Source organism: Colius striatus, chromosome Z (genome assembly GCF_028858725.1).
Source record: "Colius striatus isolate bColStr4 chromosome Z, bColStr4.1.hap1, whole genome shotgun sequence".
Classification (NCBI taxonomy): domain Eukaryota; kingdom Metazoa; phylum Chordata; class Aves; order Coliiformes; family Coliidae; genus Colius; species Colius striatus.
Genome location: NC_084790.1, coordinates 84,308,578 through 84,331,195, shown reverse-complemented (window position 1 = coordinate 84,331,195; position 22,618 = coordinate 84,308,578). Strand labels below are relative to the sequence as shown.

The window sequence follows — 22,618 nt, the reverse complement described above, 5'->3', positions numbered from 1 at the left end:
GCCCTGCCTCTCATAACTTGCTCCACATCTCTGCACAGTGGGAATGTCCCAGAACTCAGCTTCGTCCTGTTCCAGTTACCAGAGTTACTGTTCTTACATGAAATACTTTTTTTTTCTTTTCTCTTGCACAAAATACTTTTCTTTTGCCATCCCCGTGGCATCTGCAAGTATCATCCCTTCTCTATGAAGCTGTATTTTGGGTTTTGTAGCAAACCTGACGAGCTGTGGTAGCTTTGGCCTGAGGCAGAACATCACCTTGCTAACCTGTGAGTTCTGTAAAAAGGCAGGTGTGTTACATTTCTTCATTATACCAACCTCAGTAAGTCAGAGGTGACAAAGGTGCAGTCTGCATCAGTTATTTTCATGTATCTGTCTGTCGTGGAAACTGGACAGAGTGTATGCAGAACAGATGAAATGTGACAGGTGTGCAAGGGCCTTTTGTAAGACAGCAGCAGTGGATATTTCCATTGCTGATGGAATACTGAATGATTTGGAGTCCATCACCTTTTCATATAAACCACTAGTTCTTCCTTTAAAAAGCCAGTATTAAATATTATAAGCAACAGCTTTAAAAATGTGTGAAAAACTGATTTATTTTTTATCCTCCTGCCTCCCTGTCCTTTCAGAAAGGCCAAATTTCTAACGCATGGCTCACAGCATGTGGGCAGGTTGTTGGAAAATCAGTTCTGCAGCTGCAGTAAGAAGGAGCAGCAGTTCTCTGCAACCAGGAATCAGAGAATCCTGCATTTGGAGCAAATATGGGACATGTTTTTACTGGCAGCTGCAAAATAGGGTTTCAAAGTGGGGCAGAAGCTAAAGATCAGGTCTCCCAGGTAATGAGCAGGGATGAGGGCAAAAGGGTAGCCAGCAGCTGGGCAGAGAAAGGAGTGTAGAGAGAAACAAGGGAATAACTACACTGTCACCATCTCCTTGTGTGGCTTCAGGCAGTTCTGCAACAAGGCTGCTGTGACTAAGTTCAAACAAGGCAAAGCACCTCAAGCCTGGCAAGGCCTTGGGTTCTCCAGTAACAGGGAACGTGCCAAAAAATTTCCACCTGGCAAAGAGCTCTGTGTGCAAAGTATCTTGCAACGCCATAGTCAATTCAAACCCCAAACAGCGATACTGCTCATACCTGGCACAAAACCAACAATAACCAGAACGTTTTGCGGGTCAAACTGAGGGCTGAGACTTCCCAGTGTTGAATAGTTGGTTCTAGTAAGCATCTGTAAACAGCTGTATTCACAGCAGTATATTGCATCGTGGCAGTACCAGTCATGGCTGGCTGTGTGGTGAGGAAGAGGCCTGTGAGACAGCCCATGGAGGCTTTAGTGCAAACAGAGACAGGAATAAAGGATCAGTTCTGTATACCCAGCTGTTAACAGGTTTGTTTTGGTGGGGATGGGGGCAGGTAAAGGGAATAAATTAGACTCCCTTTAATGATCTTTGACATCTCAGGTTGCAATGTTAAGGATTTAGAATCACGTTATCTTACAGACATGGGATGTTTTACTGCACCATCACAACGTAGGAGTCATAGAATGGTTTCAGCAGGAAGAGACCTTTAAGATCATTGAGTCCACCCTTTACCCCAGCACAGTCACTAGACCGTTTCCCCAAGTGCAACATCCACCTGTCTCTGAAACCCCTCCATGGACGGTGACTCCAGCACCTCCCTGGGCAGCTGTGCCAATGCCTGACAGCCCTTCAGTAAGGAAATTCCTCCTCACATCCAGCCTGAACCTGCCCTGGCACAACCTGAGGCCTATTTCTTGTTACTAGGGAGAACAGACCAACTGCCACCTCGCTTCAACTTCCCTTCAGGTAGCTGTAGAGAGCGAGCAGGTCTCCCCTGGGCCTCCTGATGATACCATGTGCCCTCATTTCCTAGGAGACGCCGTTCCGTTTCCCTGCGTTTTCTGTACGCCGCCTCTCCTGCGGATGAGCGCTACTGCAGAAGCCGCGTTCCACCGCCACCACCACAGGGAGAGAGTGCTCTCCGCGGCCTGGAACTTGCTGCTGTCACGGGTGAAGCACCGTCCTGACACCTCACCAAGAGCGAGCCCACGGCCAAGGCGCCCACAGCCCCTGTGGCGGCGGCTGCCCTCCCCGCCCTCCGCCCCTCAGCGCCGCGCGGGCCCCGCGGACTGCCCGCCGCGCTGCCTGACGCCGCCCGCCGCCGCCCAGCCGCGCACACCGGCGCTCCAGGGCACGCGGGTACCGGCGCTGAGCCGGGCAGCCCCGGCCCCGCAAGGGCCCGGCGGGGCGGGGAGACGGCGGGCAGTCGGCACAGGCGGCGGGCGGGCGGCTGGAGGCAGGTGAGTGTCGGGAAGAGGCGCTGCCGCTATCTGTTCATCCACCCCCCCGCCTTCGAGTGGGCCCGCCCGCCGCCTTCGGGCGCACACGGGCGGGCGGAACCATGCGCCTCAAGGCAGAGGGGAGCCCGGCGCGACTCCCCTGCCAGAGAATGGACCGGCCCACCTGCCCGTCGCAAACTAGCAGAAAGCGGCGGTACCATGTCCTTGGGCAGGGGTGTGTTCGTGGCCAGTGTGGCGGGCAGAGGAAAAGGCACTCGCCCGTGGAGGTGGTGTGGGTCAGCGGACTGGCTCCGGGGCTCCGTGACGAGCCGCCGCTCCTCAGGGGGAAACGGCAGCGCGGGGCCGGCCGGGCCTTGCGTGGGGCTGGGCGCGCAGCCTGCAGCCCCATTCCCCTCAGCAGAGCCGGGGTCGGGCCTGTCGTGCGCTGCTGCCAGGTCCTGGGGCTCGCTGCTGCCTCCAGGGGCTCCTGCCCCGCTGCCCGGCCTGTGCGGTCAGCTGCGGGAGCGGCCCGGCCGTCGCCTCTGACACTGGAGGTGGGTGAGAGGAGGAACTGGAGCCGGGGGACGCTGGCCCAGGGAGGGGAGCGTGAGGCGCCTCCGCCACGGAGAGCAGCCCAGCCGTGGCGGTAGCATGTCCGTGCCATCACAGGCCATCCCACAGCCCGACGAGGCCTCTTCCACTTGGGGTGCGAGCACCTTGCGTAGCCAGAGACCAGATGGGAGTTGAACTGGGTGGTCCCTCACATCCTAAGCGGCCTGAATTACCGTGTGGCTTCATCCCGTGTGTGTAGGTGTGATGCCAGCACGAATGTGAGGTTCCCCTCGTGTTGGGCTGCTGTTAGGAAAACTGAGGTGCTGAAGTTTATCAGGACTTTCCTGCTAGGCCATGAGCTTTGTGCTTAAAATCAGTAATGGTTCTGCAAATAGCTTCCAGAACACCTGAATTGCTGTGAATAGGAGAAGCAATGGACATCTGGGTTGAGAGAGGAATTAAAAAGGAACTTCCTGTTTCTGCTAGACTAGGATATTGTGTCTGTGTCCTTAGCAGTGCTCTCTGTGCAGACATGGTGCAGTGGCTCTGCAGTCACGTGTGTTTGGCTAGAGAATTTATATAACAGCACCTTCTTCAGTCCTCTCTTCAGTCTCTTGATGCTCAGAATTCCCTGTGGAAGGTTGAAGGGCGTGAGGAAAGAGAGGTGTTTTTTGCATGGAGATGATATTTTAGTCTGGAAGTTTGACTCTGTTCAGACACTTGGTCTACTCTTAAGTGTTTTACGTAGAGAAGATGTCTTGGAAACTTGCTGCCCTCTTTCCTTGCTATTGATGAAGCTCCCTTAGGATGACTTCTCCTAAAAGCAATTTATCATATACTTCTGACCTATCCAGCAGCTCCTTGTGCTTCTGGAACTGATGGCCCAGAACTGGACACAATATTCCAGATGTGGTCTCACAAGGGCAGAGTAGAGGGGGAGCAGAACTTCTCTCCACCTACTACCCACAGCCCTTCTCATACACCCCAGGATGCCATTGGCCTTCTTGGCCACGAGGGCACGTTGCTGGCTCCTGCTCATCCTGCTACCCACCAGCACCCTCAGGTCCCTTTCCCCTACACTACTCTCTCAGAGTTTGTTCCCCAGCACAGGCAATCAACACCCGAATACCCTGAGAGTTAGGGCAGCTGAGTTGTGTTGTGGGCTGGATCACCATGGACCCAGCTTACAAAAATAGAATGAACAACATCCACTTCAGCAAAGCAGTTTGAGGTTTGCAATCAGAGGCCTATGTTGTCCCTTAGCAGGATTGTGTGCCCTTGGTGTCGATGGGACTTGTTGGAATGGGCTTGCTGAGGCCTTGAACCAGCCATACCAAACCTAACGACCCCCCTCCCCACACTCGGAGTTGTTTAGAAAATCAAATGAAGGCACTTAAAAAACAAACAGTGCCTGATTTCCATGTTTAGAGAGTTTGGGAAAATACCACCCCATCAATTATGTATTTTCTTTTAAGCACTGCCTTTTATTTCTCATGTCCAAAGGGGCCCATTCCATACAGCGAGCAATGTTCTGAGCAATGCCGGCCTTGGCACAAACCAGTCGCTTAACTGACTGCCTTGTTTTTATGAACCATTGTCTGCTTAACAGTTTTTGTTGTTGTTTCATCTGTTTGGCTTTCCCCTGGGGAAGGCAGGATGGCAGCTCGGCGGGCGCTGAAAGCTGTGTTGGTGGATCTCAGCGGCACTCTTCACGTCGAGGACTCAGCTGTGCCGGGTGCGCAGGAAGCTCTTAAAAGGCAAGTGACCCTTTTCCTTTTACTCTGATAGTAAGTGCTGTCAGTGCTGGGGACTGAAGCTTCTGCCTTTTTCTGCTGTCCTGGACAAGCAAGTAACGTGGCCAAGCCCTGCTTTTATTTATGCCTGTATGACTATCAAGAGAAATCAGCAAAGGACCTAGATATTGAGGAGAGGCTGCGGGACCTGGGGCTGTTTAGTCTGGAGAAGAGGAGACTGAGGGAGGATCTCAATAATATTAACAAGTATCTAAATGGTGGGTGTCAGGAGGCTGGGGCAGCACTTTTTCTGTTGTATCTAGCAACAGGACAAGGGGTGATGGGATGAAGCCGCAACACCAAAAGTTCTGCTTAAACATAAGAAAAAGTTTAGTGTGGGATGAGGGAGTCCTGGCGCAGGGATGGTGTGGAGGCTCCTTTTCTGGAGGGCTTCAGAACCCATCTGGACACATTCCTGTGCTGATCTAAGTGGACCTGCTTTGGTAGAGGATTGGACTAGATGATCTCTAAAGGTCCCTTCCAAACCCTGCCATTCTGTGATTCTGTGGTACTGAACACATGAACACCTGTGCCCTCACACCTTTCCCTATTTGCTCCCTAAATGTGTTCTAGGTAGAAAACACAAATATTCAGAATATTTCAGCTCATTCATAGGTGACTTACAGCCCTCACCAAAGTGGAAAGTAGTGAAGTTAACCTGAATTAACCCCATGTACATGAAAGTCACTTCAGCTCAGACGTTCCTCAGTGCTCTGTTTAACTACAGGAACCTGGTAGTCTGAGCTGTTAGGTGTGTGGTGAGCTAACGTGGAGTGACAGAATAACTGGGCAAGATATCCTTTGCAGAGTTCTCATTTCATTTGTATTTTTTCAGCCAAGGCTTTGCTTTATTATTTTTAAGTTTCTTTCAGTTAGGTAAACAACTTCAGTTGCTTTTTTAGTTTGAGGAGGACTTGATAATACAGCCCAGCTTTTGTAGGAATTTCAATAACTTAAGAAATATAAGGGACATATATAAACAGGACAGTTATATACCTCTTCTCTTCTGATGGAAGGTACCTCAAGAAACTGAGGCGTAATAAAATGTCTTGATCTGGCAGAGTCAGTGGGAAAACAGGATATACAGCTGCAGGGGTCTTTGTACTGTGTGTGACAGTGTTTTCCTGGAGAGGACATCTTACAACACATGAAGAAAACCATAAAGTGATAAGTGCTGTCGTGGTGAGTGCAGAAGGACACCTTAAGATGCTGGGACAGCAAGAACTAATCAAGGGGGGGGAATAGGGTTTAATTAAGGATGGGAGTTGTTACTGTGTTATCTGCTTAGTTTTTTATAAAGCCTGACTGTTGCTCAGCCAGATGGGAGTCAGTGTACTTGGAAATCCTTATTTGTATAAAGTGGTGATGTTGTCAGGAAGAGTTCAGTATCTGTCCTGTCTGCTGCTCAAGTCAAAACCCCAAGGCAGGAGACTGGACAGAAGAAATGCCTTCTATAGAATGAGAAGGCAGACTGTTTTATAAAGCCACTGATTCTGCTTCTGCTTCTCAATTCCTTATGAGCCATGCTTACGCATGGGAGTGGAACAGCAAAGGGACAAGGTGCAAAATTTGGTGTTTGTGGAGAAAAAATGAGGGAGCATGGACATGGATCCCGGGGTATAATGTTAGGCCTGATGAGGCAAGGCAATCTGAGTTCTAGTTACATGAATTTAATGCACAATCAAGACCAGAGTCAGAGCCATGGTTAAAGCAGTTGCTGTCACGTAGTCAGCGCAGACAGCAGGCCGCCTTCTGCTGCCTCAAGGTCGGGCTGTTTTCAGCTAACGAGCTAACAGCTCAAGGTGGAAAACAACTTTGGAGAAAACCAAGATGGGAAAATGTGAGGGAGCTCGCTTATTGCAGAAACTGCAAGTAGGATGAACGTGAGAATGTAATCTATTAGCTGCTGTTGCTGAGCTAGCTTTGAAGCTGCTGGATATAGAAGTTAGAGCCTGCTTTTAATAAAGTGAAGATTTCTGCTATCACTCACATTGAGTAGGACTGATTTCTTCCCATCCAGCTGAGAATTGGACCCTGGGTTGATCGCCGCATGAAGTAGGCTTAGAGCTGGTTTTTCAGGCTTCGAGCCTGGGTTTCAGACTTCGAGTCTGGTTTTTTAGGCCAAGAGCCAAAAACTTCGCGGCAGGTGTTGTTTGTGCCCTTCAACCTGCTGTCACAATTAGGGAGAGCAGGTGGCATTTCACTGCAAAGAGCAGACAGGCCTTTTTGTTTACAGATGTGAAAGACATACTTTTGTATACTCTTTTCTACTAATCTATGTCAGTGAATCCTGGACAGCAGGGCCAGGGTAGTGACCATCCCAAAGCCCTGCAGCTGTGCGGCTAAGGGACATGAGTTGATGGTGGCCGTGGCAGTGCTGGGGTAACAGTTGGACTCAAGATGCTTAAAGGGCTTTTCCCACCTCAGTAATTCTGTGATTCACAGAATCACAGAACCACAGAATGGTAGGAGTTGGAAAGGAACTTTAGAGATCATCCAGTCCAACCCCCCTGCAGAAGCAGGTCTCACCTAGATCAGGTCACACAGGAACGTGTCCAGGCGGGTCTTGAAGAGCTCCAAGGAAGGAGACTCCACAACCCCTCTGGGCAGCCTGGGCCAGGGCTCCCTCACCTCACATGGGAACAGTTTTTCCTTATGTTTAAATGGCACTTTTTGTGTTCCAGCTTCATCCCATCACCTCTTGTCTTGTTGATAGATATCATTGAAAAAAAGTGCTGCCCAACCTCCTGACACCCACCCTTTAGATATTTGTAACTATTAATAAGGTCCTTCTTAATCTCCTCTCCTCCAGACTAAACAGCCCCAGGTCCTGCAGCCTTTCCTCATAAGGAATATGCTCCAGTCCCCTCGATCATCTTGGTGGCCCTGCACTGGCCTCTCTCCAGCAGTTCCCTGTCCCTCTTGAGCTGAGGAGCCCAGAACTGGACACAGGACTCCAGATGAGGCCTCACCAGGGCAGAGTAGAGGGGGAGAAGAACCTCCCTTGACCTGCTGCCCACACTCTTCTTGATGCATCCCAGGATGCCATTGGCTTCTTGGCCATGAGGGCACGTTGCTGGCTCATATTTAGTTTATTATCAATCAGGACTCCCAGGTCTCTCTCTGCAGAGCTGCTCTCCAGCAGGTCACACCCAACCTGTGCTGGTGCATGAGGTTGTTCCTTCCCAGGTGCAGGACTCTGCACTTGTCCTTGTTGAACCTCAGGAGGTTCCCCTCTGCCCAACTCTGCAGCCGGTCCAGATCCCGCTGAATGGCAGCACAGCCTCTGGGGAATCAGCCAGTCCTCCCAGTTTGGTGCCAGCAGGGAACTTGCTGAGGGTACACTCTGTCCCCTCATCCAGGTGGTTGATTGGTGATTCTGTGATTCTGTATCATTTTCTTCCCTAAAGAGAAGCTGAAAAGATTAGCATGAGCTTGGTTGGGGCACAACGGGATCGTTTCCATCTTTATTGGTACCCATGGCTTCACATCAAACCATGGCATGAGGTTAATAGGAGGGAAAAAATATCTCATTTTAATATTTGTTAGTAACAGGGAGATTTTTGTAGCAGTTGATCCATGTGAAGTGTCAGGGTATCTGACAATCAAGAGAAAGAAGTGGCAGATGCAAGCAAGTCTGCAGCATTGACCAACTTTATTCTGATGTTCTCCATGCGGCCGTGATGCCAGTCTTTGTTTCTATAGCAACAAAGAGAAAGTGATGGTGGGGGAGTAATTAAAGGCAGTACCATCAAAATTGTCCCCTAAAATGATTTGATTGTTGAGTAGTATGTGCTGTCAGTGTAGGGCAATAATCTGGTTTTCTGGGATATTGATGTTGCTCGGTGGAGGGAGAAGTGGCTGCAAAACTGACACAAAATGGCCAGGCAGGTAACACAGGCTACTGGAGCATCCCATGTCTCTGTATCAGCCATAGCTGATGTGAAGTTCACCTGGCACGTGGAGTTCAAGACGCTAAACAAAAGAACATTGTTGCTCTGTTATTCTGGTTCAGGATGCTGTTGATCCAGAACACAGGCCTGGTCTGTTTATTGCCTGGTTTGAAAGTGCTTTTCAAACTCATTACTACTGATTGCAGGTGCGTTTGTTACTCCTATGAAAGTGGAGTGTGGAACCACCATTTTCCTCCATGTTTTTGCTGGTAGGAACAAAGCAAGGCAGTCTTGGTCTTGTTCTGGGAGCTTCAGTTCTTGCCGTCTGTTTCAGATCACGCCTCAGTCTGTAGAAGTTAACAGCCTCATGTTTTTTGTCTGGCACTAGTACTCTGGAATCACAGAATCACAGAATGGTAGGGGTTGAAAGGAACTTTCAGAGATCATCCTGTCCAACCCCCTGCCAAAGCAGGTCCCACCTAGATCAGGTCACACGGAAACATGTCCAGGTGGGTCTTGAAGCCCTCCAAGGAAGGAGCCTCCACACCCTCCCTGGGCAGCCTGGGCCAGGGCTCCCTCACTGAAACACTGAAAGGTTTTTTCCTAGTGTTTAAATGGAACTGTTTGTGCTGCAGCTTCATCCCATCACCCCTTGTCCTGTCACTAGATACAAGAGAAAAAGTGCTGCCCCAACCTCCTGACACCCACCATTTAGATACTTGCAAATATTAATGAGCTCCCCCCTCAGTCTCCTCCAGACTCAACAGCCCCAGGTCCCACAGCCTTTCCTCATAAGGAAGGTGCTCCAGTCCCCTCAACATCTTGGTGGCCCTGTGCTGGCCTGTCTCCAGCAGTTCTCTGTCTCTGCAGTCTTTTCACCTGCAACCTTTAGACAAACAGTTCTCTTTTAGCCCTGAAGAGGCAACCATGAAAGGGCTCTGTGACCAACTTGCCTTTGCTCTTTGTTCCTCAGGCTGCGCCGTGCTCCCGTCACCATTCGGTTCGTGACGAACACGACGAAGGAGTGCAAGAGAGATCTGCTGGCGAGGCTGACGAAGCTGGGGTTTGACATTGCAGAAAATGAGATCTTCACATCTCTGACAGCAGCCAGAAACCTTCTGGAGCAAATGCAGGTGCGGCCTCTCCTCTTGGTGGATGACAAGGCCCTGCCTGATTTCACAGGTGAGGTGGTCACAAAGCAGCACAGGAGAACAACAAAGAAAACATTGTGCGCTCTGTTTTGTAGAATGACAGTTGTATTGCAGATATATATATATATATGCACCAGTAGCCATGATGAAGCCTGAATTGGGAACTCTCTAGGCTCATAAACATCCTTTCTTCTTTTAAAGTTAAGATTACACAGAAGCCCTGGCTTCTGTAGGAGTAGTGGAAATGGCAGCCAAAGCCTTGAAATAGTCATAAGTTTAAGAAAATCTCAATACTTTTTATTAATTTCCAGTGTAAAAGAAATAACACTCATCACTAGAACATTGAAGATTTATTTCATCTACCAGTGCTGCTTTGTTTTATAGCAAGGATTTATCAGTTTGTTGGAAATCATGTTTCCCTCAACTGTTGCATGGAGGTTTTGCTTGTAAAGAGCTGAGAAGCCAATGTGTAGACAGGCTAGCTGCTCTCTTAATAGATTATTACTCTTAATAGATCATTATTAAATGTAAAATCTTCAGGTAGTTCTTGTTACTTACCTTGTGTTTAACATCTAAATCTAACTCCATGTACTTTGATACCTTAATAGGTGTCAGAAGGTTGCTTGCCCTGACTTCTCTAGATTGGTGTCTCTAAAGACCTGATTAAAACTTACTTTCCTTTCAGATGTTCCCATTTCCTTCCCTCAATGATGAGAGGTGTAGTGGATGAGTTACTCTAACTTGGACATGTCTCGCAGGTGCCTGAAGCCAGGACAGTCAGTTGTTGGCATAACCACACAGTTGGTTTCAGAGTGCTGAAGATAGACGTGTTTTAAACAGAGTTGAAAATTGTGTACTGTATTTTCAATCTTTCATTTGAAGGCAAGGCAAAAATGGAGATCACAGGATGGTTGAGGTTGGAAAAGCCCTTTAGCTCATGAGTCCAGCTATACCCCCAGCACTGTCACAGCCACCACTAACCCATGTTCCTGAGCCCCATGGCTACAGGGCTTTGGGATCCCTCCGGGGATGGGAACTGCACCACTGCCCTGGGCAGCCTGGGACAGGGCTGGGCAGCCCCTGGGGGAAGAAATTGTTTCCCATCTCCAATCTAAACCTCCTCTTGTCCTGTCCCTTGTAGCTTGGGAGCAAAGACCAACCCTCCCCAGCCACAACCTGCTGTCAGGGAGTGTCAGAGAGTGCTCCTGTCTCCCCTCAGCCTCCTCTTCTCCAGGCTGAACACCCCCATTCCCCCAGCCTCTCCCCATCACCCTTGTGCTCCAGCCCCTTCCCCAGCTCCGCTGCCCAGCTCTGGACATGCTTCAGTCTCATCAACTGAAATCTTGATGGCTGCAAAATTTAAGTAACTTCTAATCTTGCTATGAAACAGACATTCCCTGTTAAATTTTCGTGCCGTAGCACAGAGAAGTAACCTTCAGAAAGAGGAGATGTTCAGGAGAAAAGCTTCTGTGGGCTCTGGGAGCAACAAAACCTGATAATCTGTTCTACCTAACATTATATCCAGAGTGAGGTGCCCCCAGCAATGTTCTGTATTTGTGTTCTCTGGAAAGTGTCTTGGTCAGAGACAGCATCTATTTCCCTGAAGGGTGTTAAATCAGTTTAATCTCTTTGTATTTGGGATCTTTCCATCAGTTTTACAGTAGCTGATGCTAATTTTGCACAAGATGGCAAAGGCAGAGATATCAGCAGAGGGGAATTAATGGTACTGGGTCTGGAATGGTTCATTTTGTTTCTTTTTGCTGCGAGTGCTTTAGCTCACATCCCCAGTGCTGCTCTTGAAATATTTAAGTACAATGAAGAATGCTTTGAATTCTTGTTAGTGGCTGCTGTTGAGCTGTTCTTGGCTAATCTCTCTCTAAAGTTGGTCGCAGATGGATGGACATAATCTGTCAGTGGGTAAAGGACCCAGATGCTTTTGGGTGGTGTCACAGATCCACCTGGCATTTCATGCAGCAGACTGTGACGGTGCTCTCTGGGGACTCAGAGGCTCTAGTTGTCTCAGTAAAGGCATAGGGGACATGCTGTGTGAAGGCAGAACAAAAACCTCCGCAAGTGCAGGACGCAGCTGATAACTCATCATAAATAAAACTGTCACTTCTGTTTCTCTAGGATCTACAGATCCTACTTTGCTGCCATTCCTGGTTCTGTTCAGAACAGACATTGCCATGTATAAACAGTTGTGCTCCCCTGGAGAATAAAGGAGGTGCAAGCTGTTCTTGAGGGAAGTAGTCCACATAAAAACCCAACCCAAAACCTTCCAGAAGGGTCAAAACTTACCCATTGTTAGCAGCTCCTAGGTCACCCTGCAATACCATCTTTGATCATTGTAACCAGACTGATGTGTAGAACAACTTGCCAGGCCTTATACCCAAAGTGGAGTTTTCTCCAGAGGGAATCGAAAAATTCACTAGTCTTGTTGCTTTGCTGTCCTTACAGATAAATAGGTGTCCAAAGGGACTCTCAGATAACAGTTGTTCAGTTACAAAGGTGCTGTGTGCATTTCAGAGGAGGCAGTGAGAGAATCGCTATTCCATCACTGTAATGAGTGTCCAGCTGCAGAGCTGTGTGCCTTGTGAAGGCTGGCAGAGCCTGGATAGATCATCACCTTTTCCACGTTTCTAAAGGACATAAAGCTAGAGTCTTTGTCAGAAAGCACTCATTTCCTTTCCTGTAAAGTGTTTAATTGCACTTTTGACTGTGTACTGCTAAATATGAATAGAGTCCTGTTGGCTCAGTCCTGTGTTGATTTTCCAGGGATAGCCACTGACGACCCCAACTCAGTGGTGATAGGACTGGCTCCCGAGCACTTTCACTATGAGATGATGAACAGAGCATTCCGGTGAGTCAGACCCTTCTTGTGGCTTTTCCAGTGGTGGCTGTGCTGGGCTGGGCTCGTTTGCAAGGAAACCCTCCTCGTGTGGCAAGAGCAGGCTGGTACCAACATCACCCTTATGTAGCCAGTGTCTGAGAGAGCCACCTTGGTGGGTTTGGGGCCTTCACCCTGGTTTTCAAAGCTTTCAGTCTGTAAAGTAAGTGATAGAAGTGCAGTCAGGGTTGTCAGCTGTGTTTTAAGAGGAAGTATGCAAAACCAAGGATGCTGGGAAGTATTTGGGAGATGGTTTCCCTGTTCAAACCTCAGCCTTTGGAGCCCTAATGTTACAGGGAAGGAAGCCCAGTATTTAGGGCAGATTTTTCCTTACCTGCCTAGTGCAGGATTTCTAGCAATACCTTCTGAGGCATCTTGGGTTCAGAGTGGCCTGCACAGCATGCTGGGTTAGGTGAACTGTGGATCAGATCCAGTCTGTGCTATTTTCAATGCTCCTTGTTTTCTCTGCTGATTAAGGGGTAAGTCAGATAAAATTTATCTGTGACTGTACAGGAGCCAAGATGCAATAGTGTGTGCAGAGGTTGCACAACCATGTGTCCCTGTTGCAGGTTGTTTCACGTGGAGAAGAGGAGGCAGAGGGGAGACACAATCACTCTCTGCAACTCCTTCACAAGGAGGTTCTGCCTGGAAAGGGTTGGTCTCTGCTCCCGAGCTAAAGGGACAGGACGAGAGAAAATGGCCTTCCCAGGGGAAGTTTAGATTGGAAATGGGGAACAATTTCTTCCCCCAAGGGCTGTCCAGCCCTGTCCCAGGCTGCCCAGGGCAGTGGTGCAGTCCCCATCCCTGGAGAGATACCAAAGTCATGTAGCTGTTGGGCTCAGGGACATGGGTTAGTGGTGACTGTGGCAGTGCTGGGGGAACAGGTGGGCTCAAGGATCTTAAAGGGCTTTTCCAACCTTAACCACCTTGCAGTGCTCTCTAGTGCCACCTCATCACAGCATTCTTAACTTGAAGAAACTCTTTATCTTCAAAGACTTGAACAGGAGGTTGTTGCTGAGTTCAGCCCCGGTGATCTGCCTTTTGTCTGTTAGGAAACATTCAGAGAAGTCATCTGGTCACCCCCTTACCCTGCACCCCAGCGAGCCTGCCCTGCCTCCCTTTCACTTCCCTGGGACCTCTCTGAGCCTGCTCTTCTCCAGCAGCAGTTTAGGCCAAGGTGCTCAGCTCATGAGGAGCAGGAGCACCCCTGCCCAGCTCAGCCCAGCCCAGCTGTGGGAGCTGGGCTCTGGCTGGGAATGAGCCTTAGTGCTGTCTCTGTACTAAAGGGGACGTCTGGTGACACTGGTTAGCAACCCAGTGTGCTCCCAGGCATGCCATGGCTCTTCTATGCTCTTTGCTTCCTGGATGAGGGCTGACACACAGTTTTTCACCTTGGAATTTGAAAAATACTGGTCTCAAGCACCTTAATCTGTTTCTATAACCAGTAAATCTGAAGAGGGAGTATCAATTACTGCTTGCCGGTATCTTATGGAGGCTCTGTGGAGTAGGTGGACAATGCTGCCTTTATCTGCTTGGCAATTCTGTGTCATAAGCACAGGTATTGACCCAAACTGGTTCCCTGGCAGCCTTATTAGTGTGTGTTGCCAACGGCATATTGATTTGAGAACTTTACAGGACGGTCATGAGCAGAGTCTTGATTTCACAACTGCATGAACTTAACCCGTCGTGTATTCCAGTGCTTACATCATTGGAGTGCTTGCTGTTTCTGTCATTAATGTGTTAGCTGTTGAGTGATAGCTGTTAGCTACTTCAGGCTGGAGACCAGCACACTCCAAACAAGAAGCCAGTCATTGGACCCAGAGTCCCTGAGGGCCCCAGGCCTGCCCAGGCCAGCCTGCAGAACTGGCCCTGTGCAGCTGGGCAAGCTTGGCCCAGGCTGGATCAAGGCTTTTTGGCTAAAAACAGAGTTGCACACCTAGCTCTGCTGATGGAGGGGAGATGCTGAAAGCCAAACGCTTCCCATATCCCAGCAGTAGGTGTGGTGTGGCCTTGCTGCCCAAGAGAGACACATTCAAGGGGCAGCATGAGGTCCATGATGCCTGAGCACTATCCAGAGCTGTGTCTGTGGTGGTGTGGCTGTGTGTAGAGCAAGGCTGCATCCTTCAGCTCACCTTGCCTCTGCAGATGTGTTCCCAGCCTCTTGGCTGACTTGTCTGCCCAGGGAAAGATATCATCCTCTCTGAATCTGTCCTGGGCTTGCCCAATGTATTCCTAGTCCTGTGTTTCAGGCTGGTCAGAGGACCAAGTATTATGGGCTGTGTGTGATCTTTGACTTCTGACTGACTTGTTCAGGATTTGCCTCCAGTACTGAGGATAAAGTGTTCTGCTGGAGTAAGTTTTCTTTGGTCTAATGGAAGGGCTGCTCCCCAGCACCCTTGTGCTCCAGCCCCTTCTCCAGCTCCACTTCCCAGCTGTGGCCACGCTCCAGCCCCTCAGCATCCCTCTGGCAGTGAGTGAGGAGCCTGACACTGAACACAGTACAAGAACCATACAGCAGACAGAAAATGAACTGATGGGCTGACAGGGTAAGAAGTCTAAGGAGGTGCTGACTGAGATTGGTGGAGCAAAAGCAGTTTCTTAATTTACTTCTTGCCTTATTTTTTTGCACCCATTCCAGACAAGGCCGTGTTTTGTGCAGGTTTTTAACAGGTGGGTCAGGTGATGGGAAAGCTCCATGCTGGTGTGTCAGGGCAGGAATGTGCCCATGGAAGGTGGGAGGATCTCAGCTGTTGGGCAGAGAGTAGTTCCCCATCTCACACTGTCACTGCGCTTGCTTCCTCAGGCTCCCAGGTGCTGTGCCCAGCTAAGACTCTCCTGTAACACCACCATAGCTCACATTATCACCTCTCTTCTGTCACCCTCTGCAGAGGTGTTAGGAATCTGCTGATTTGTTGCTTTGAACTATGTCCCACTTGGAGTTTTTTGTTCCAAGGAGCTCAAATCCAGCTTGGTTTCTAAAAGACTCCTCTGTTAACTGAGGAATTCAGGGAGACATAAATGTGGCCATTATCTTTGTGGCTTTTTCATGTAACTTCTTGTTGCAATTCCTCCAACATTAAAATAGAAATTAGGGTTAAATGATTCACTTTCTACCTGGGATTCACCTGAACACTCACCTCTGCTGGGAACACGTCACTTTTGGGCTGGTACAGGTCAAACCAAAAGCTGTTGGGCTGCAAATTTCCTGCCAGCACTGCTGTGTCTTCAGTCCAGGCAAGAAGCTTAAGGACGAGGCCACCAAACTGCTGCCTCCAGCCAGTTCCGGTGGTTTGTGGATTTTGAAAGATTTGGGTGAGGAAATTGGATGGGATCTCATGTTTGGATGCTTGCCTTAGTGAAAAGTGAGGCTGCTTGGAACAATGGACCTTATTGTTTGAGAGTTTAAACAGGATTCAAACCTGTTCAAATCCCCAGGAGAATAAATTTGTCACTTGGGAAATTTGTTTAGTTTGCTGTGTCAGGAAAGGAAGGAACTTTTATTCTGATCTAGGTGGGACCTGCTTTGGCAGAGAGGTTGGACTAGATGATCTCTGGAGGTCCCTTCCAACCCCCACCATCCTGTGGTTCTGTGAAACTCCAGCTGAGTCCTTCAGCTCTTAAGTGTCGTGGTTCTTTGACTCAGTCTCTGTACTTCTTTGTGTTCTCCAGGTTGATTTTGGATGGGGCTCCTCTCATTGCTATACATAAAGCCAGATATTTCAAGAAAAGAGATGGTTTGTCTCTGGGACCTGGAGGGTTCGTGGCTGGGCTGGAATATGCGACGGACACCAGAGCCACTGTGGTGGGGAAGCCTGAGGAGACCTTCTTCCTGGAGGCCCTGCGGGGAGCCGGCTGTGCCCCGGCGGAGGCCATCATGATCGGTGACGTACGTGGCCACCAGACACCCCTGTCACCTGCCTGGTTGCACAGCACTTCCCTCCTCCACTCTGTGTTGTGCCTCCCGAGTGCCATGACCTGGTGTGGCTGGGGTTGAAGGTGGGGCGGGAGTTGAACCATCAGCACTTGCAGGATTCCAGGTGCAGGCCGGTCAGTCTCACTGCAGTCACTGTTTGTCAGGTACTAGGTCCTGCCTGTGGCTGTTTATCTAATAGGCAGCAAAAACATTTGACTCCAGGTAGCTGCTTTTTACCATGTTTGGTGATGTGCAGGGCAGAGGGGGTTGTTATGGGTCTGTGCCCACTAACCAGCTTCTCTGCTCTGCTGCCCCAGGACTGCCGGGACGATGTCGGCGGTGCCCAGAGCGCAGGCATGCGGGGCATTTTGGTCAGGACTGGTGAGTACTCAGTGGAGGGGTGACTCTAGGACACAAAGGTGCATCCCTGGAGAGCCTCCGAAACGCACAGCCGTGGGGCTGAGGGACGTGGTTTGGTGGTGGCTGTGGCAGTGCTGGGGGAATGGTTGTATTTGACGAATGTAAAGGGCTTTTCCAACCTGAATGATTGTGTGATTTTGTGTGTCTGGTTGTTACTGACCCAAGGAGGCTGTCATTTTCAGGTGAAAAAACCAAAAGGCACTTGATAAACATGCCTTTTGTTAATCTGTTGCAGGTAAATACAGACCAGGAGATGAAGACAAGATCAGTCCAGCCCCTTACTTAACCTGTGAGAATTTCCCAGAGGCAGTGGAACACATCCTGCAGCATCTGCTGTGAGGAAGAGAATCCTGAGCTTGAAGAAACACGATCAAGGCATCAGAACCCTCTGGAGCTGTGCAAGGGCAGAGGATCAGTGTGGGCCACAGCGAAGCTCCTTTCCTGGAGCAGCTTCGCGGGGATATGGTGAGGCCCCACGGATCCTCAGCAGGTGAGACAGTAAGGCTACAACGAGCACAGCCCCTTCCTGGATGACATCAGGAGCATGGCAGAGAGTTCTGGGTGTTCTCAACAAATAACTGACGAAAAGCCTCGTCTGGGAAGTGTCACCTCCTTTTGCTGAATAAGTTAAACTGAGCAAAAACCCAACTGGCAATACTCAAAGTCAGTAGAACCCCAACCAAGAGCAGAACCCCACTCAGCCTGTAGTGTGATCACTATGCTTCTGCTCTGCTCTGAAGGCTGAGATCATGCATGTTTAGCAGTGAAGTGACTAAAAATACCACCGTTGTTTAATAGTAACCACTGTTGATCTCTTTCCTCTCATTAGAACAAAGCCTGGCTTTTGTTTTTTCAGATGTTACATAAAGCTAAAACTGTCAGCATTTTACAGATGTTTTAATTAGATGCTGTTATTAAAAAGAATGGTACAGAAACAAAGATCTGCTATTAAATGCCTTGGAGACTGTGTGTTTTTGAAATGAGGCTTCAGCAGGGTCCTATTTAACGCTGCAGTTCCAAAATTTCACTGTTTTCAGGGTTGGTTGGGTGGGTTTGGTGTTTTCTTCTAATGATATGGGAATAATCCTTCACAAGCCGTGGGGACAGCTTCCAGCTTTTACACCACAGTTGGTAAGTGGAGCTGTAGAATGGAATTTAGCTCTGTAGGATGCTGTGTTTCTCCTGTGCCTTCAATCCCCCAACGGGAACCGACTTTTAAGGACAGTAAATAGCTTTTCTGGTCCATTTGAAAACTGTAATAATCAAAGTCCTTTACAGTTGTTTTACAGTGCCCCTGAGTGTTAATGTTAAATGTTAAATGTTTGGTTGTAATTATACATTGCTGGAGCATTAACCTCACTGAAAGAAAACAGAGTTTTGTGTTAATGAGCTGTGCTCATGCTCATTGAGAAAAATGATGGTGGTGAAGGAAGGAGCCTCGCAGCTGAGGTGGGAGGAGCCTCAGGCTGGGGTCTCACCTGCAGGGTGGTTACCTACACTCAGGCAATGTGAGGATGGAGTAGACTGGGCAGTAGAAACCTCTTCAAGGGCTGGAGCCCCTCTGCTGTGAGGACAGTCTGAGAGATTTGGGGGGCTCCAGCCTGGAGAAGAGAAGGCTCTGAGGAAACCTTAGAGCAGCCTCCGATCCGTAAAGGGGCTGACAAGGAAGCTGTAGAGGGACGTTTTACAAGGGCCTGGAGTGACAGGACAAGGGGTGAGAGCTCCAAACTGACAGAGAGGAGATTTAGATGAGGTAGTTGGAAGAAATTCTTCCCTGAGAGGATGGTGAGGCCCTGGCACAGCTTGCCCACAGGGGCAGTCAGTGTTCCATCCCTGGCTGGATGAGACTTTGAGTAACCTGGCCTAGTTGAAGGTGTCCCTGCCCATGGCAACGGGGTTGGGGTAGATGAACCCTTCCAACCCAAACCATTCTATGACTCTATGAAACAGTAACCCTCCAGGAACAAACCCCATTTTACATACTGTTTGTGTGCCCTTGTCAATTCTAACCTACAGTTTTGAACAAAATACCCCATCTACTGTTGATGCCAACGGTTCTGAACCTGTGCTGGTTTCTCTTGGTACGTCAGGGGGGCTTTCAGCTCAGAGTCAGGTTCAGCAGACGAGATCTGTAAGCAAAATGGTGTGAAGACATTGCCCATAAAGCCTTGGGACCATGTGAGTAACAGAACAAAGAGAGCTGTTGGTGCTTCAAAGGGCCTGGAATGTGCTGGGAAGCACCTGAGACCAGGGGACTTGGACAAGCAGCAGCACAGAAGGGAGGAAACTGGCTAAGCAAGAGGGAGGATGAGAGGGGCAGCAGTGAGACCCAGGAGCCTGGAAAAGTGTCAGTTTCTCATGGAAAGGCTGCAGGGCACGGGGTGGTCCTGTCTGGTCACCTGGGCATGTCTTGAAGCAGCAGAGTCTCCACCTTGGCTTGTGTTCAGCTCTGCACTGCCAGCACTGACAAATTGGTGGCTGTTTCTGTCTGGCTGCAAACCAGTGGGTAACCACTGATCCATTTTCTAGTTAGATTAGCCTAAATCTGCTCCTTTGCTAGAGTTCCTCTAACTCCTTGTTTTTTCCACATTGGACATATCCCAGACCACCTGGGAAGGAATATGTTTGGCACAGTAAAGGCTTTGATCTCGGCTGAGAAGAATGACAGACAACCAAATTTACAAGACACTGCTAAGATCCTGAATTTCCTGCAAGTAGACCATTAAAAAAGGGTGCTGGTAAAGCTGTGCTGGTTGTGATGCTCCAGTGAGTCTCCACAAGGAAGAATTCATAGAATCACAGAATGGTAGGGGTTGGAAGGGACCTTTAGAGATCATCTAGTCCAACTCCCCTGCAGAAGCAGGTCTCACCTAGATCAGGTTGCATAGGAACATGTCCAGGTGGGTCTTGAAGACCTCCAAGGAAGGAGCCTCCACAACCCCTCTGGGCAGCCTGGGCCAGGGCTCCCTCACCTGAACAGTGAAAGAGCTTTATCTTATATTTAAGTGGAACTTTTTGTGTTCCAGCTTCATCCCATCACCCCTTGCCCTGTTGCTGGCTACTACAGAAAAAAGGGATGTCCCAACCTCCTGACACCCACCCTTTAGATATTTATAAATGTTAATAAGATCCCCCCTCAGTCTCCTCTTCTCCAGACTAAACAGCCCCAGTTCCCGCAGCCTTTCCTCATATGAAAGATGTTCCAGTCCCCTGATCATCTTGGTGGCCCAGCGCTGGCCTCTCTGCAGCAGTTCCCTGTCCCTCTTGAGCTGGGGAGCCCAGAACTGGACACAGGACTCCAGATGAGGCCTCAGCAGGGCAGAGTAGAGGGGGAGAAGAACCTCCCTTGACCTGCTGCCCACACTCTTCTTGATGCCCCCAGGATGCCATTGGCTTCTTGCCCACGAGGGCACGTTGCTGGCTCATATTTAGTTTATTATCAACCAGCACTCCCAGGTCTCTCTCTGCAGAGCTGCTCTCCAGCAGTTCAACCCCCAGCCTGTCCTGGTGTGTGAATTATCACTAATTATCTAACTATTCTTAAGTTTTCCGCTCCATCCTTCCTACCCCCGACTTGTAAACAACCGTAGGGAACAAAGACTGACGAGGAAGTGATCTCTGTCTCTCTCTATGTAAAATTAAGGCTGGAGTTTTCATTACATAGCAACTACCATTAAATTGTTTGTTGAGAGTTTCTTTAATGGCCATTAGGAATGGCGAGTAAAACACACCCAACTAACCCCTGCCCTCCACCGCTGCATTCTGAGAGGGAAGATTTCTCCCCTGATGTTTCTCACTCCATTTTCTCTCCTGGAAACGGCAGCACCTCCTTCCCTGAGCCCATTCCATCCCTGAGAGGCAGGACAGTGTCATTTTGGATAGCAGAACAGTGCCAAGTTTTCAGTCTTCTGGAGTTTTCCTTTTCACACAGACTCAAACTCTCTCTGCCACGCTGAGTACTTCTGGCTGAGATTCTTCGCTGAGGGTTTGGTGTGGGCAATCACATCGAGGAAATCTGCTGTTGTGATCATGTCTAATCTCATCACAGGGAACTTACTGTTGCCTAAAGAGAAGAGAATTGTTTAAACACTGTTCTTGTGACCAAAACAACTCAACAATCTTGCCAAATGCAACACTTAACATGGGAAGAGCAGGTGAGTTTTGATGAGTAAGGAATAATTCCTGCTGGTGCACAGATGCTGACAGCTTTGGCAGAAAAATGCCTGGTTTTCAGGAAACCGAGTTCAGGTGGATGTGTTAGAAATGCAGAGTTTAAAACTCTGCTGAGCAGCTGACAGCTCCACCTGCTGGGGTTCATTTCTGGAGCAACAAGAGCAGATCAGCATTTCCCAGCTCCCCTCAGATGCTCTGGTACCTGGCTGATGATTTTCGAGTGCGTCGAAGATTTTCCTCACCGGCCTCATGGCTGCTTCCTTGCACACGAGCTTGATGTCTGAGCCAGAGTACCCGTCTGTCGCCTGTGAGGGGATCAGAGCGATACGGAACAGCTCACAGGGCGTACAGCCCAGCAGGAAGGATGCTCACAAGCAGAAATACCTGTGCTGGGTAGGACGAGTGAGCCCTGACAGTGGTGGGGAATGGAGTTAAATCCAAGTGGTGTTTCCCTGGGCTCAGTGCTGGGGCCTGTTCTGTTTAACAGCTTCATCAGTGATCTGGATGAGGGGATTGAGTCAGTTTTCAGGTGACATCAAGCTGCGCAGGAATGTTGATCTGCATGAGGGCAGGAAAGGTCTTCAGAGGGCCCTGGACAGGCTGGAGCAATGTGCTGAGGGCGATGGGATGAGGTTCAACATGGCTCATTGTCAGGTTTTGCACTTGTGCCACACCAAGCCCAGGCTCCACTCCAGGCTGGGGCAGAGGGGCTGGAAAGCTGCTGGAGGGAAAGGGCCTGGGGGGTTGGTGCCAGTGGCTGAACATGAACCAGCAGCATGCCCAGGTGGGCAAGAAGGCCAAGAGCAGCCTGGCTTCAGTCCCTGTCCCTGGAGGGATCCCAGAGCCATGTAGCTGTGGGGCTGAGGGACTTGGGTTAGTGGTGGCTGTGGCAGTGCTGGGGGAACGGGTGGTCTCTTCCAACCTCTCCAAGCTCTCTTCAAACCTCAACAATTCTATATTTATACAGTATTTGTAAAATCTCTTTCTATCTCAAGTCTATTTCTGTGTCTCTTTACAGAGACACACACAGATGGATATTAATGTGTACCCTCCCCTCAATGTCATGTTGCTTGTTCTTTTGCTTTGTTCTTTGTTCTTTTGGGTTTTTTTCCCACAGTACTTTGTAGGAGCAAGGAAAATACTGGGCCTTTTCCTTCTATAGGTCAAATTAAACCCACATTTCTATGTTTGTTCCCACAACAATTTCCTGTTAACAAAAAACTATATTTCCCCATTATGATCTATGAAACAAAACCTGAGCAGTAGTGTCATAAACAATGATTGGCACAGACATTAAAAGGACTGAGGAACCTGTAAGAATTCTCAAGGAATTCAGGATGTGATAAAGGGCTAAATGAAGAAAGCCTGGTTATCCATGAATCTCTTCACTGTCTAAATGCTCTTTTCTCCACAGCAAACCTTCCCTACACAATTAACCGTTCATTACACTGATGAATTGGAAATGCTCCCAGCTTGGTGAGAGGAGTCATAACAGCCACTGTTGCTGGAAGTCTCCCTGTATTTAAGGCTGAAAAGCTGGCC

General features: G+C 49.2%; 2 protein-coding genes across 6 annotated transcripts in view; one reads left to right on the top strand and one right to left on the bottom strand.

The window, feature by feature from the left end:
* The first annotated feature begins 2,279 nt into the window (after positions 1 to 2,279).
* HDHD2 (haloacid dehalogenase like hydrolase domain containing 2) lies at positions 2,280 to 17,834 on the top strand. Of its 5 annotated transcripts, none has more exons than XM_062018426.1 (7): positions 2,280 to 2,315; positions 4,502 to 4,603; positions 9,506 to 9,714; positions 12,459 to 12,543; positions 16,240 to 16,456; positions 16,801 to 16,864; positions 17,139 to 17,834. In XM_062018426.1, the coding sequence occupies exons 2-7, from the start codon at positions 4,503 to 4,505 to the stop codon at positions 17,240 to 17,242; spliced, it is 780 nt and encodes a 259-aa protein (XP_061874410.1). In that variant the 5' UTR covers positions 2,280 to 2,315; position 4,502; the 3' UTR covers positions 17,243 to 17,834. The 5 variants fall into 5 exon arrangements, 4 of the variants coding, with proteins under 4 accessions (XP_061874410.1, XP_061874408.1, XP_061874409.1 ...); XM_062018424.1 differs by having other exon boundaries at positions 2,286 to 2,315; positions 4,498 to 4,603; XM_062018425.1 differs by lacking the exon at positions 2,280 to 2,315 and adding an exon at positions 2,383 to 2,848.
* Positions 17,835 to 20,738: 2,904 nt separating this feature from the next.
* The window catches only part of KATNAL2 (katanin catalytic subunit A1 like 2), a 33,201-nt gene continuing 31,321 nt past the window's right edge, over positions 20,739 to 22,618 (bottom strand). The window contains exons 15-16 of the mRNA XM_062018529.1: positions 21,279 to 21,381; positions 20,739 to 20,966 (exon numbers count right to left, since the gene is read on the bottom strand). Of these exons, the coding sequence (XP_061874513.1) occupies positions 20,827 to 20,966; positions 21,279 to 21,381 (243 nt within the window). The 3' untranslated portion in view covers positions 20,739 to 20,826. The remainder of the gene's footprint in view (positions 20,967 to 21,278; positions 21,382 to 22,618) is intronic.